Genomic DNA, 14,290 nt, shown 5'->3' with positions numbered 1-14,290 from the left:
GACACCCTTCTTCATCCTCCGTGACCCTGACTCTGGAGACCCCTCACCCTCAGCCCCGGGCATCTGGTTAGGCCCACCTTTGGGGCGACCTCATAGCTGGCACCTCTGATATTGAACATATCTCTCAGCTGAGGGCGGTCATTTGCTCGTGTCTGTCCCCTACCAGGCCACAAGGACTGTGGACTTTGTTTCTGTGTCCCTTCTGTGTCACGCACAGAGCAGGTGCCCAAGTGAGAGCTGCCAAGTGTAGGGCGAGTAAAGGAATTAAGGCATGCAGTGAGAGTTCAGGTTCTCATCCCAGACGGTTTGCCTTGTAGTAAAGGAAGCTTTCCCCCGTATCATTCCCTCCAGGCTCCAAGCCACATCTACGGCGGGCACAGCAGCCATGTCACCAACGTCGATTTCCTCTGTGAAGACAGCCACCTCATCTCCACGGGTGGGAAAGACACAAGCATCATGCAGTGGCGCGTCATTTAGTCCCCACCAAGAGCTGTGGGGAGCAGCATGGGCAAGGAAGACACAGACTCGCATTACCCTTGGTCACTGTGATTTCTGTTTTGTTTAAAAAATTCTTACAAACCTCAGGAAAACTGTGCCCTCCGCCGGCTACCTTAGCTTAGTGCGTCAGCGGGCGCCACAGCGGATCAACGGTTCCGTGTTCACTTTTGTTGTACGATATATGACACAGTGCACATTGAATACCAACAAGGTTCCAACGTTTACATTATAGCCACATCAACAGAAGTAACTGGTATATTCTTAGTAACTTTTCTATGAACTCTTCAAAAATGGTCACAGAATGCCTTTTAAAACATTGTATATAATCTTCACTGTTTCACCATCTAGCTTGCTAAGTCAAATATTTATGATGATAATGAGGTACTGAACCATGATGGCTGTTGAGGAATTGGTCCTAAAAGGACAGATCACTTAACAAGAGTGAATAACTGATTTGCACAGCTGAATCAGGAGACGCAAAGATGAGACTGTATTTGGTTACATTTTCCAAAGTTTCATTACATTCTCCCTTGGGAGGCTGTGAGAGAGGGCTTGTATTCCTCCTGTGCTAAGCAGATTCTACTCCTAATTGACTTACATATTTCAGCAGGGTACAGAGGCGTTTCCAAGTTTCAGGGACACCGTCCTGCCTAACCAGATGCGGTCAGCCTCTTCACACCCACCTGGCTTGCATCCCCCATCCCTTGTTCACACGCCCTGATTAACGGTGAGACATTTTGCCACCTTCTTGTGTATATTACTTGGCATGAGATGATATTGTACTTGTATAGGATTCTAGCGATTCATAATAAATATGTAAGACTAGGCTTTACTGTCTTATGCTTATGGACATTGTATATTTGTATTTTATGACCAAGTAGACCAAGTCAGAAAGATCTCTCTCGAGTGCACCATAAACCTGCAGAGAGCAGTCTCGAAAGGCTCCACCAGGTACCAAGGGCAGCTGCTTTTCCTGTCTTTTGTGCATGGGCAACTCATTACAGTATGAGATAAGATTGAGTTCTGATGTGTTAAACGGAGGTGGCAGAAATTTGTCAAGAAGGCCTTATCCATTTCGATTGTGTGACAGATTGAAATTTATTGTTTACATTGGGGAATGTATCTCAAATTTTTAAATAGAAGAGTAATAAACAGACTTTAAAGCAAATATTAAGATTTTTACTCATTCAAGGCAAGTAAATGAATGGAATTATCTGAGCTCTATGGCACTGGTTGTTTAGAGTGACTGATTAAGTGCAACTTTCAGAAACATTTTTGATGACATCACCAGCCTACTGCAGAAGTGCAGGGCACCAGTAAACACCATGTATTATTGAAGATGAATCTGTTTGTATGTATCCTTGTCAAATATATTCTATAATGAAATAAAATCTGAAAAGTGGATTTCTTATTGACCTATATTCATGAAAGCATATAAATTATTTAAAATTAGATATGATTCACACTATATTCTGTTTCATATGCAGATTTTATTCTCACCTGGGCCATTTGCAGATGAGACTGTAGTTTGCAGATGAGACTGTAGTTTGCAGATGGTGTGGAAGCATTCATCAGGGGAGATAACCATAAAGGATTTGGCCTAATTACCGTACTCAATTGTCAGTTTATGTGGTTTTGTCAACACTGGCAAAAGCAATTGTTTTTAAATTAACAATGGAGAGAATGATAAGATGAGGAAAGGAAAAGGCATTCATTATTGACTTACGTGTCAGTAAGGTCTACTTTTATTTCTAGGTACTCCTGTTTGCCAAGCTCAATAATAGACAAAGGATACAAACACACACACACAAATCTACTATTTTAGATATATGTACTATTTTATATATATATGTAAACTACTATTGCTCTCTTTATAATGATTAATCATTTTATTAATGAATGAATTAATGAATTTGATGGATTTAAAATGGCTTCATTTCATTTTAAATGAAATTCTTTAACCAGTGCAGTATTAACCTTGCAGGTATTCACTGTTCACTCACTCACTCGTTAACACAGCGAGCAACGACCCTGTGCCACTGCTCAGCCCCCCTCAGGCAAGCAAGGCCTTGAACCTCCAGGATTCTCCCGGAACGAGGGGCTCAGGAACCTGGCAGCTCTTAGCCCGGCTTCCCTGCAACACATAAGATGAGGAAAGATGAAAGGAAAGGAAAGATTACGATTTATTTGTAGTTACAATAATTAAGTTTGTTAGCATGAGAGAATTTTCCAGTGAACAAAAAGCCCTCAGGGGATTTTTTTTTATTTACCATTTTAAACTTTGTGTTAAGATGAAATTGTTGCTTTTGCAGAGTAAAGTCTCCGTGGCAATCCTGTTTAGATAAGGTCAAGTATCAAGGGAACGCTGGATTTCCTCAAGAACAGGGTAGGTGCTGGCGTTCACATGCTTCAAAGCTTGCAGAAGAGTAAGTTGACCCTTGAACAACACAGGGGTTAGGGGTGCTGACCCCACACACAGTCAAAGATCTATGTATAACTTTTTACTTTCCAAAAACCTAACACTGATAGCCTACTGTTGACTGGACACCTCACTGAGAACAATTTCCACATACTGTGTTAATATATATTATATAGTACACTCTTGCAATAAAGTAAGCTAGAGAAGATAAAATGTTAAGAAAATTATAAAAGAGGCCAGGCACAGTGGCCCAGCCTGTAATCCCAGCATTTTGGAAGGCTGAGGCGGGAGGATCGCTTGAGCCCAGGAGTTCAAGACCAGCCTAGGCAACATAGCAGGACCCCACCTCTACCAAAAATTTTAAAAAGTAGGCAAGTATAGTGGTGTGTGCCTGTAATCCCAGCTACTCTGGAGGCTGAGGTGGGAGGATTGCTTGAGCCTGGGAGGTCGAGGCTACAGTGAGCCTTGATCAGACCACTACACTCCAGCCTGGGTGGCAAAATGAGACCCTGTCTCACTCTGGGGACTCTGGAGGCTGCCAGCCCGCTGCCGCCTGCCTCCAGGGCCTGGGAAGTTGATTTGAAGAGTGACACCACCAGGGCAGGGAGGCCATCTGTCATTCTGCGGGTGTTTGGGGGATTTTGTAGGCTTGTGACAGCCTGCAGGGAAGCAGGGCTATTTGATCGATACACTGAGGCTTGGAGAAGGAAATAACTTCCCCAAGACTGGCACTTGTTCCAAACTTGTCTTAACGAACATGTGCTAGGCACTGGGAATATAAGGATGGGCAAAACCACACCAGTGCCTGCCCTGGGGCGCCTACATGGCATCAGAGGAGCCAGAGGTTAGCAGAACGCATGCCCAGCCACGTGCTAGATGACCACCATATGAGCCAGGAAGGAACTGAGAGCATCTAACTGGAAGACCCGAGTGAGTGTGGGGACTCCGGAAAGTTTCCCTGGCAGAAGGAGAAGGAAATGACCTGGGAGAGTGGGTAGAGAGAGGCACTGGAGGCTGAGGCCAGCACTCGCAAAACCCTTTTGAGAGGGAAATTCAAGAGCACAGGGTGGGGGCACAGGAGTCCGGGGCAGCTTGTGAAAGGCAGGGCCTGGGGGGCATGTTAAGGGCTTTATTCCAAATCCCAATAGCAAAGGGGGGCCACTGGTGGGTTAGGCAGGGAAGGGTTCCCACTGTAATTCTGAAAGGTCTTCCAGGCCCAGGGCTGATGGGTGGGGGCGTTACTGTCATCTCAGTGGGCGGTGATGGTGGTGTGGAGTGGGGAGGTGGGAGCACTGTCCCAGAGAGGTTTGTGGGGTGGCGCCGGCAGGGCCCGCAGTTGGAGTGGATGTGGGCGGGGCTGAGTCCCAGGTCCCTGCTTCTCTGGTGGGATGACGGTGCCATGAGCTAAAATGCAGATCACTGCCGTCTGAAGGAGGGTAGGAAGTCAGGCCTGGAACAGGTGAAGCGAGTTGACATCCAACTGCAAGGGCAAAGTAGGCATTCGGCTTTGCAGGCCCAGCACAGACATCCTGCAGGAGGTGGACACGGGAGGCTCTCCCCGGAGGCTGGTTTTGGGAGGCCAGGTGTGCTTGAGATTGTAGGTTGCTCAGTCCAGGCCAAAAGAGGCTTCCAAGCCAGCTTGGGGGACTCCAGAATCCAAGGGCAGGTAAGGGGGCTGCTGGAGAGGAGAGAGAGCCAGGAGGGCCATGGTGGAGCAAGAGACGGTCCCGCACGCAGAGGATCTTGCATCCGCAGCAGCAGGGCAGCTCGATGCGGTGCTCGCCAGGAGCCAGTGTGGACTCTGCACGGGCTTAGCAACCGGCATTCCAGCATCTCCATGTGCAGGCAGTGCCAGGCAGGAGATCCAGGCAAGGTGGGGACAGCCTCAGCCACATAGGGAAGAGAGAACATGAGGCCACAGGTCGCACAGGGCTGTCAGCCCAGTGGGGGCGGGGGTGTGGAGGTGGAGGAAGCTTCCAGGCCAGTTGGAACTGGGGAGAGGCAAAGTTCAGTGGGTTCTTGGCATTGCTAGATCTTAGGTCCTGGCCGCCGGGGTGAGAGGGGCTCCCTGGCAGGGGCTGTCTGTGCTCCACTGGAAAGCCCATTCTGGCATCTCCCCAGCCCCCCACATTTTTTTGAATGATTACTTCCACGCCCAGAGGTTGGCTATTCCATTCATTAGCCGTCTCTTCTGTGGTTTGGGAACAGGCTGCCGTCATCCTATCTTACAGGCACAGGAGCGCATAGGAAAGGGTAGACGGGGATGGTCCAATCCACAACTAGAGGGATGGGTTTTGGTGTAAAGGAGCTGAGGAACATGTGTTTGATGCAAGGTGGAAACTGACTCCAGGCCTGTTCTTCCTGCAGATTCTCTTTTTAAAAAAAAACTTTGGTCGGGCGCGGTGGCTCACGCCTGTAATCCCAGCACTTTGGGAGGCCGAGGCAGGCAGATCACCTGAGGTCAGGAGTTTGAGACCAGCCTGGCCAACATGGTGAAACCCTGTCTCTACTAAAAATACAAATTAGCCGGGTGTGGTGGCACATGCCTGTAGTCCCAGCTACTTGGGAGGCTGAGGCAGGAGAATCGCTTGAACCCAGGAAGTGGATGTTGCAGTGAGCCGACACCGCGACACTGCACTCCAGCCTGGACAACAAGAGCAAAACTCAGTCTGAAAAAACAAACAAACAAAAAAAACTTTACAGAAAATTTCAAACATACACAAAAGTAGAGAGAGCCTCTCACCCAGACTAAAAATGCTCAGCGTCCTCACTGGCAGGGGAGATGCCATGATCTTCCCCGGGTGAGGCTTATCCACCGCACTCCGGATGTGCTGACCCCTGCAATTTCCCCAGAAGTGGGAAACTCGGCTGCATCATCTGTGGTCATGGGGGCTGTGTTCATGCTTTCCCCTGGTTAAAGAAAAAAAAATCAAACATTTAGAAAATCTTGTTTCCTCTGTCTTCCCTAACTCTTGGGGGAGATGGAGTTTTTGTTTTTGTTTTTGTTTTTTTGAGACAGAGTCTCGCCCTGTTGCCCAGGCTGGAGTGCAATGGCATGATCTCGTCTCACTGCAACCTCCACCTCCCGGGTTCAAGCAATTGTCCTGCCTCTGCCTCCCAAGTAGCTGGGATTACAGACACGCACCACCACGCCCAGCTAATTTTTTGGTATCTTTAGTAGAGACGGGGCTTCACCATGTTCACCAGGCTGGTCTCAACTCCTGACCTTGTGATCTGCCCACCTCAGCCTCCCAATGTGCTGGGATTACAGGTGTGAGCCACCGTGCCTGGCCAAGATGGAGTATTTTTTAAAACAAGCCTACAGGAGTTTGAGACCAGCCTGGGCAATATACCAAGACCTCATCTTTGCAAAAAACTAAAAACTCAGCCGAGTGTGGTAGAGTGCACCTGTAGTCCCAGCTACTTCAGGGGCTGAAGAGGGAAGGTCGCTTGACCCCAGGAGGCTGCAGTGAGCTGTGATTGCGCCACTGCACTCCAGCCTGGGTGACAGAGCGAGACTTTGTCTCTAAAAAAAAAAAAAAAAAAAAAAGCAAGTCTAAGCCACCATGTCGTTTCACCTATAAATACTTCAGTCTGCCGCTGTGGTGAAGACACTTTGTGTGAGGACACCATGACATCATCACAGCTGACAAACTCGATTTCAGTTTCTCGGGCTGTCAAACTTGACACTGTGTCTCAGAGCCTGGCACTGCATGACTTGCACAGGAGCCTAGAACAGCTGCCTGGCCTCCCTGCTGAGCAATTCAGGGTCGGGTGTCGAGCGTGCAGCCCCCAGTTCTGAACCCTTCTCCAGAGCCCAATTCTGCGCCCCCGACCCCGCTGCTCGATGCCCAGTGGCGTCCCTGCCCCTCCCCATCTCCTCCTGCAGGCGGGATGCTCAGTGCTGTCTGAAACCTGGGCTCCTTCCATCTCCTCCTGCCGGATCCCCAGCTGTGCTTTAGCACCTCAGGAGATCCATTTCTGGGCCACACAGCCTGGATCTTCCCTACCTTGCTGGCAGGCCAGACCGGACCACAGAAGCCTTCCGGAGTTCCCAGTTCCCTCTTGAAGGAAGGAGCCTTGTTTAAGGGGAGCCTCCCCTGCAGGAAGTCCGTGCCCTCCTGGGGTGTCCCAGGGGGTCCGCAGGTCAACTCTTAAGTCTCAATAGAAATGGGACACGCGCACACCACCCTGTGCTAGGGAGCTGGGGCGGGGCTGGGGAGAGCACACACTTTCCCGCTGACTGCCCCAGATCTCAGGGGACCCCAGCGTGCAGGAAGCCGGAGGGGACGTGAGATTCGGGGGCTCTGGAACACAGGTGACGCCTGGGCTTATAATGCAGGCCAGTTAAGAACAAATTTGGTTATTTAGGCTGAAAACACGAGTAGCTGCTCTAGCAGACTGAATAAGTAATTACGAAAAGACCTTGAACTTGGGTTATAAATTTAAAACCTCCCCTTCCCAAGCCCCCTCCAGTCCCGCGGCCAACTGCAGGTGCGCCACCTGGTGGCAGAAGAGCAGAGCACCGCCCCTCTCTCCAACTTGCCAGGGCTGGTTCTGACCTGGGGAGGGTTGGGGTGTGGAGAGACAGAAAGGGGAACTCTAGTTGACTTTCTGGGTGGGGCATATGTTTCAACTGACCTTCTGAGAGAGCTTTCAGAGGTTCTTGGAGAACCCCAACGTTGCTGATCGCCTCTCAGCTGCAGTCCCCTGGACCTGAATGAAGGTGTTCTGTTTAGGTGCGGCCTCCTTCTGCAGCCCTGAAGCACCGGGAGGGCTGTCTCCATCGGCCTCCTTCCTGCGGGGATCCCACCGCCCTCTGGGGAAGCCTGCTAGACAGAATCTTAGACGACCCGTCCCATCCTTGCTTGGAGGTTCACATCTGGTCTCGGGACACTTGTGCCTCCCACACCCACACCTTGCACCAGTGGGTAGGCAGTTACTGCCTTCCACATGCAGCCTTCTCTGGGCAGCTGGCGCTTTTGAGGCACTGGTCCACAAATCGCAGATGGCACACGTCAAGCCGTCCAAGTGGCTTAGGCAGAAGTACCCTCCCTGGTCCTCCCTCAAGAGAAGCAGGGTTGGAATCAACAGCTCAACTTTCTCCCAGAGAAATCCTCCTTGCAAATATCACTTCTGAAAATGTCTAATTCCCAACGCTTTAGTACTCTTACCATGGATGAAGATGCCCAGGAGGTGTCTTGGGAACCTCTTTTGTAACTGCTGCTCATGGTCTAACAGCGCCTCTGGAAGACACATCTATTGGATCTTGGCTCCTCGGCTGAAAGGTCATTTCAACATCCAGTTACATAACCACAAACATTATTGCACAAGTTTTTTGTACATGTTTGCAAGAAATTATGTGGGATCCTACCTGGAAATGGGACTACTGATTTTCTGGGGCATGCACTAAATATTGCCAAACCATTCTCCACAGCAGCTACACTGGCAGCCTGGGAGTCTCTGTTGCTCCACTTCCTCATCCATATTAGGAATTGTCATTTCATCTCATCTCATACAGACCCCTGAGAAGCAAGATCCATCGCCCCTCTTTGAAGAGAAGAAAGAGGGTGTATTAGGCCATTCTTAAACTGCTACAAAGAAATACCTGAAAGCCGGGTGCGGTGGCTCATGCCTGTAATCCCAGCACTTTGGTAGGCCAAGGCGGGTAGATCACGAGGTCAGGAGTTCGAGACCAGTCTGGCCAACATGGTGAAACCCCGTCTCTACTAAAAATACTAAATTTAGCCAGGCATGGTGGAGCGCACCTGCAGTCCCAGCTACTCGGGAGGCTTAGGCAGGAGAATCGCTTAAACCTGGGAAGTGGAGGTTGCAGTGAGCCAAGATCATGCCACTGCACTGCAGCCTGGGCAACAGAGCGAGAATCTGTCTCAAGAAAAAAAAAGAAAAGATGTTTAATTGGCTTATGGTTCTGCAGGCTGTACAGGAAACACAGTGCCAGCATCTGCTTGGATTCTGGGGAGGCCTCAAAGCAAAGAGCTTTTATTCAAGGCAGAATGTGAAGTGGGAGCAGACAGTTCACAAGGCAAAAGCAGGAGCAAGAGAGAGCGGAGAGGAGCAGGTGCCACATGCTTTTAAACAATCAGATCTTGAAAGAACTCCCTCACTATCACGAGGATGATGATAAAGAACTCACTCACTATCACCAAGGGGATGATGCTAAACCATGAGAAGTCCACCCCCATGATCCAGCCACCTCCCATCAGGCCCCACCTCCAACACTGGGATTCCCATTCAACATGAGATTTAGCAGGAGCACATAGCCAGTACATCAGAGGGTTAGAGAGACTGAGGTTCTTGCCCCAGGTCACTCAGTAAGTTGGTAGCAGAGCTAAGGGTGGAACTCCCAGCTCTCACAGCTACGTTCTGTGCCAGTGTTCTCAGCCAGGTGTCTACAGAGCATTATTAGAGTGGGTGCTGCTAGAGTTTCAAATAATTTGAGACTGCTGCACACTGCACATGACATATAGAGATGTGAGCGCAAGTTGCCTCTGAAAGGCATAGGAAGGTTATACATTTGGGCATTTCCCCATCTCGAGCATCAGACACCTTTGCTCCTAAGGCATTGGTGATTGGCCCAGAGATCAATGTTCCACTCATCCATCTTGGGAAATGCTGTGGGAAAAGGTTAATCATACAGAGGTGGCTGGGCGCGGTGGCTCATGCCTGGAATCCCAGCACTTTGGGAGGCTGAGGCGGGTGGATCACCTGAGGTCAGGAGTTCAAGAGCAGCCTGGTCAACATGGTGAAACCCCATCTCTATTAAAAATACAAAAATTAGCCGAGTGTGGTGGCGGGTGCCTGTAATCCCAGCTACTTGGGAGGTTGAGGCAGGTGAATCGCTTGAACCCGGGAGGCAGAGGTTGCAGGGAGTCGAGACTGCATCACTACACTCCAGGCTGGGCGACATAGTGAGACTCCATCCCTGCCCCGCACCCCCTATCCCCCAAAAAAAGAGTGTGGTTATAACATTTCAGCTTATAACATCAGGACAATTCCTCCCTCCTTACCAGGACTGAACTAGGAAATGGCCAGACTTCCTGTCATGGTGAGACTGATGTCACATCTCAGTGACACTTCTTTCCTTGTTTTATTTTTGAGATGGAGTCTTGCTCTTTCGCCCAGGCCAGACTGCAGTTGTGCGATCTCGGCTCACTGCAAGCTCCGCCTCCTGGGCTCATGCTATTCTCCTGCATCCGCCTCCCGAGTAGCTGGGACTACAGGCACCCTCCACCACGCCCGGCTAATTTTTTGTATTTTTAGTAGAGACGAGGTTTCACCGTGTTAGCCAGGATGGTCTCGATCTCCTGACCTCATGATCCGCCCGCCTCAGCCTCCCAAAGTGCTGGGATTACTGGTGTGAGCCACCGCGCCCGGCCATCAGTGACATTTCTGAGATTCTTTTGGCCAAATGGGCTTCAGAGTCACTTAGGTTCTCCCAGGCCCTCAGACTGTGGCTACTGAAAATAGAATGGACTGATCGCCACCACACTGCCCAGCCGCCCCTGGATGCCCGTGGGGTTCCTCTGCATGGGGTTCCTCTGCACAGGGTTCCCCTGCTTTCATGTAGCTTATTTTACTCTGATTCACACGGAGGAGGCAGGTTTAGAAACACAGCATCTGTTTGTCTGCATTTAAAACAATCCTTGGGAGAAGCAGGCAGCAGCCCTGTAGTCCCGGCCACAGTGGCAGCTGAGGTAGCCCCTCCTCACCTTCAATCATTGCTCCTCCACGGTGTTGGCCAATTTGAAAGCATTCTCAGAAACTGATGCTACATGAAAGGCCTCTACCTTGTTCTGGCAAGTTCCCTCCTGCACTTCTTTCCCAGGCTGAGGCAGCTCCAGGGCTCAGACATCAGCCAAAAGTAGGGGAGGGAGAGGACTCAGCCAGACGTAGGGATGTGGGGTCCAGAGGGCAGCCACCGTGCTCGTCTGCCATGCTCGTGATGCCTGCCCGCCCCATAGCAGAGATGTTTCTGTGAACCACTTGTGGAATGGTGGAGCTGCAGTGACGCCAGGGGTTGTCTTGGGGGAGTATCTCCCAAAGTATGTTCTGTAAAACCCAATTCCAAAGCATGTTAATAGCCCCTGTGTGGGGAGGCACTGAGTTAGACGCATTAATATGCCTTGTGAGTCGAGAAGGGCTATTGTGTTCATCTATTCACTCAACAAACACCACCCCTACCCTGAGGCAGCACATCCTAGCGGCCGGGGATACCAGAGTTCTTGCTCTCATGGAACTGTGAATGGAGAAAGCAATGAAGAGGCTGAGGAGACTGTTCCCGCTGGAGGTGGGCGGGGAGGGGTCGGAAGTCACAAGGGCTGCTTAAGCCCGGGCATGCAGGGGAGGTGGCTTTTGAGCAGAGAGTGCAGTGACAGAATAAGGGCCTGAGTCTTATAGCCAGCTGGAGACACCCCTAGCTGCAGATACCAGGGCATAGTGTGAGAGTGCCAGGTCCCCGAGGCTGTCTAACCACACAGCTTCTCCTTCCTGGGACATCACTGCTAGGCCAGAGACTCTGAGAGCACACCTCGGGGGAAAGGCTCTTTTGCCCACTCCTTTTTAAAGACAGAATCAAAGCCCTTTGGAGAACAGGGATTTACTCAAGGTTGCTGTGACCTTAGCTCGGGCAGCCCCCAGCTGCCCACCTTTGTTTCTTTTTAGAAAATGAAGGTTAATGTGCTTTAAATCATGAAACTCATCCAGACTCATTATAGCAAATTCAGAAAGAAGCCCAGCCATCTCACTACCACCCTGAAATAGCACTATTACTTCTGAGTGCATTTCCTTCCTGTATTTCTTTTTCGAGTAGTTTTGGATGTGTTTCCATAGTTAACATATTGCATATACAATGCTTTCTATTGCTTTTTGCACGTAGCTTTATAGGCATCTTCCCATGTCATTATAACTTTGTTATAAATAACTCCTATCAGCTGCATAACATGATGCCATAATCTATATCACTGCTCCTGGACCAGTCTTCTCATATTGAAGATTGTGATGGCAGTGATGACGATGGTGGTGGTGGTGCTGCTGATGATGGTGGTGATGGTAATGGTGATAATGTTGATGCCAATGATGTGGTGATACTGGTGATCATGGTGGTGATAATGGTGATGGTTACGGTGGTGATAGTGATGATGATGGTTGTGATGTTTGATGGTAGTGGTGGTGATGGTGGTGATGCTGCTGCTAATGGCGATGGTGATGATGAAGGTGTTGGTGATGCTGGTGACCATGGTGATGATGATGCTGGTGATGGTGATTATGGTGATGCTGATGATGTGGTGATGGTGATGATGATCATGGTGATGATGATGATGGTGTTGGTGATGCTGGTGATTGTGGTGGTGATGGTGATAGTGATGGTGATGATGATGATTGTGATGCTGAGGTGATGGTGATGGTGGTGGTGGTGATGGTGCTGGTGATAGTGGTGGTGATGGTGATGATGGTGATAGTGATGGTGGCAATGATGATCATGATGATTGTGATGCTGAGGTGATGCTGATGGTGGTGATAGTGATGGTGATGATGATGATTGTGATGCTGAGGTGATGGTGATGGTGGTGATAGTGATGGTGATGACGATGATTGTGATGCTGAGGTGATGGTGATGGTGGTGATGCTGATGATGGTGATGCTGGTGATTGTGGTGATGATGGTGGTGATGCTGATGGTGGTGATGATGATAATGATGATGGCGGTGATACTGGTGTGAACCCCCAAAGTTTGAAACAGGTTTCAGTTAATTTAGAAAGTTTATTTTTCCAAGGTTGAGGATGCACCCGTGACAGCCTCAGGAAGTCCTGACAACATGTGCCAAGGTGGTCAGGGCACAGCTTGGTTTTATACATTTTAGGGAGACATGAGACATCAATGAATATATGTAAGAAGTACATTAGTTCCATGCAAAAAGGCAGAGACAACTAAAAGCAACCCCCCTACCTGCTCCCTTCCAGGTTACAGGTAGGTGAGAGACAGATGGTTGCATTCTTTTGAGTTTCTGATAAGTCTTTCCAAAGGAGGCAATCAGAATATGCATGTATCTCTGTGAGCAGAGGGATGACTTTGAATAGAATGAGAGGCAGATTTGCCCTGAGCAGTTCCCAGCTTGAGGGGGCCCAAGATATTTTCCTTTCACACTGGTGATCATGGTGGTGATGGTGGTGTTGGTGATGATGGTGGTGATGGTGATGGTGGTGATGCTGATGATGGTGGTAATGATGGTGATAATGATGATAAGAAAAAATACTGAAGGCCACCCTTACTGAGTGCCATTTCTCCACAGTGTACTTGTGCTTTATATGCTCCTTCCGTCAACATTTAGACAGGCTTAAATATTTCCTGTTAGAAAAAAACCTTCCTGGCCCATCCCTTTGCCACAGAGCTCTCTTGGGGATAGCCCTCTTCTCATCTCCCTCCACCTTCTCCCCAGGCTATCTCATCAGCTCCCGGGGCTCAGCCACCTCTTCAACCCTTACAAGGTCTTAATCACTGTCTTTGACTCAGCCTGTCTCCTAGCTTCAAACCTCTATGTTCAACAGCCTGCAGGATGTCTCCATCTGCTCATTCACTGGAGCCTCCATCTCTACATGCTCAAACCCAATTCATCCACTTCTCCCCCAAAACCCGCATGCCATCCTCCCAGTGGCCCATGCCAGGCATGTGGGTGTTCCTCTTGGCTGTATCAGCAAGCAGCCAATAACAGTGACAACCTTGTTAGCATCACTCAGCGAGCTCTTACCCACCCCTTGCCAGGTACCGTTGGAGGCGCCTTACGCATGACGGCTCCTTCGACACTCTCAACAGCCCTGTGAGAGGGTCGCACAGTGAAACAATTGGGATTTTAACCCATGTAGTCAGGTTTCCAAGATCACACTCCACCACGGCACCGTTCTGCCTCTCCCAGAATCGAGGGCTCTGCTCCATGAGGAGCCGGGGCATGTGTCCACGTCATCTCTCCACGGATGCTGCCTATGCCCTAGAGGGCCACCGTCACTGCTGGCCTGGCTGCAGCCATGTTGACCTTCCTCCAGGCAGTCTGAGTGACCTTTCCAAACCATAAATCTGACGATATCACTCTCCTGCTTAAAAGTTCTTAGTGGCTCTTAGGAAAAAGCTCCTTCATGTTACACACAGGACCGGTCAGTGAGCTCTGGTTCCTCTCCAGCACCGTCTCTCTCAGCTCCTGCCACAGAGCTTTTCTCTGTCCCACCATCATGGCAGCCTCTTGTTGCCACCCGGTCTTTGCTGGTGCTCTGTGCCCCCAACCCTCTTCCTCTCATCATTCTGGCCAACCACCATAACTTTCAGAACTCAGCTCAAAAGTCGCTTCCGGCAGGGCACAGT

At 49.8% G+C, this 14,290-nt stretch overlaps 1 protein-coding gene and 1 pseudogene across 3 annotated transcripts in view; both read left to right on the top strand.

Moving 5' to 3' along the window:
- EML1 (EMAP like 1) overlaps positions 1 to 1,917 on the top strand; it is a 152,934-nt gene extending 151,017 nt beyond the window's left edge. For all 3 annotated transcript variants that reach the window (XM_055288175.2, XM_055288174.2, XM_055288176.2), the window contains one exon: positions 352 to 1,917. In XM_055288175.2, the coding sequence (XP_055144150.1) occupies positions 352 to 477 (126 nt within the window). In that variant the 3' untranslated portion in view covers positions 478 to 1,917. The remainder of the gene's footprint in view (positions 1 to 351) is intronic.
- Positions 1,918 to 5,680: 3,763 nt separating this feature from the next.
- LOC129489044 (uncharacterized) lies at positions 5,681 to 5,830 on the top strand (annotated as a pseudogene).
- The last annotated feature ends 8,460 nt before the right edge of the window (positions 5,831 to 14,290 follow it).

This window comes from Symphalangus syndactylus, chromosome 8 (genome assembly GCF_028878055.3).
Source record: "Symphalangus syndactylus isolate Jambi chromosome 8, NHGRI_mSymSyn1-v2.1_pri, whole genome shotgun sequence".
NCBI classification, from domain to species: Eukaryota; Metazoa; Chordata; class Mammalia; order Primates; family Hylobatidae; genus Symphalangus; species Symphalangus syndactylus.
The sequence above is the reverse complement of the archived record's forward strand: the minus strand, read 5'-3'. Positions and strand labels throughout refer to the sequence as shown.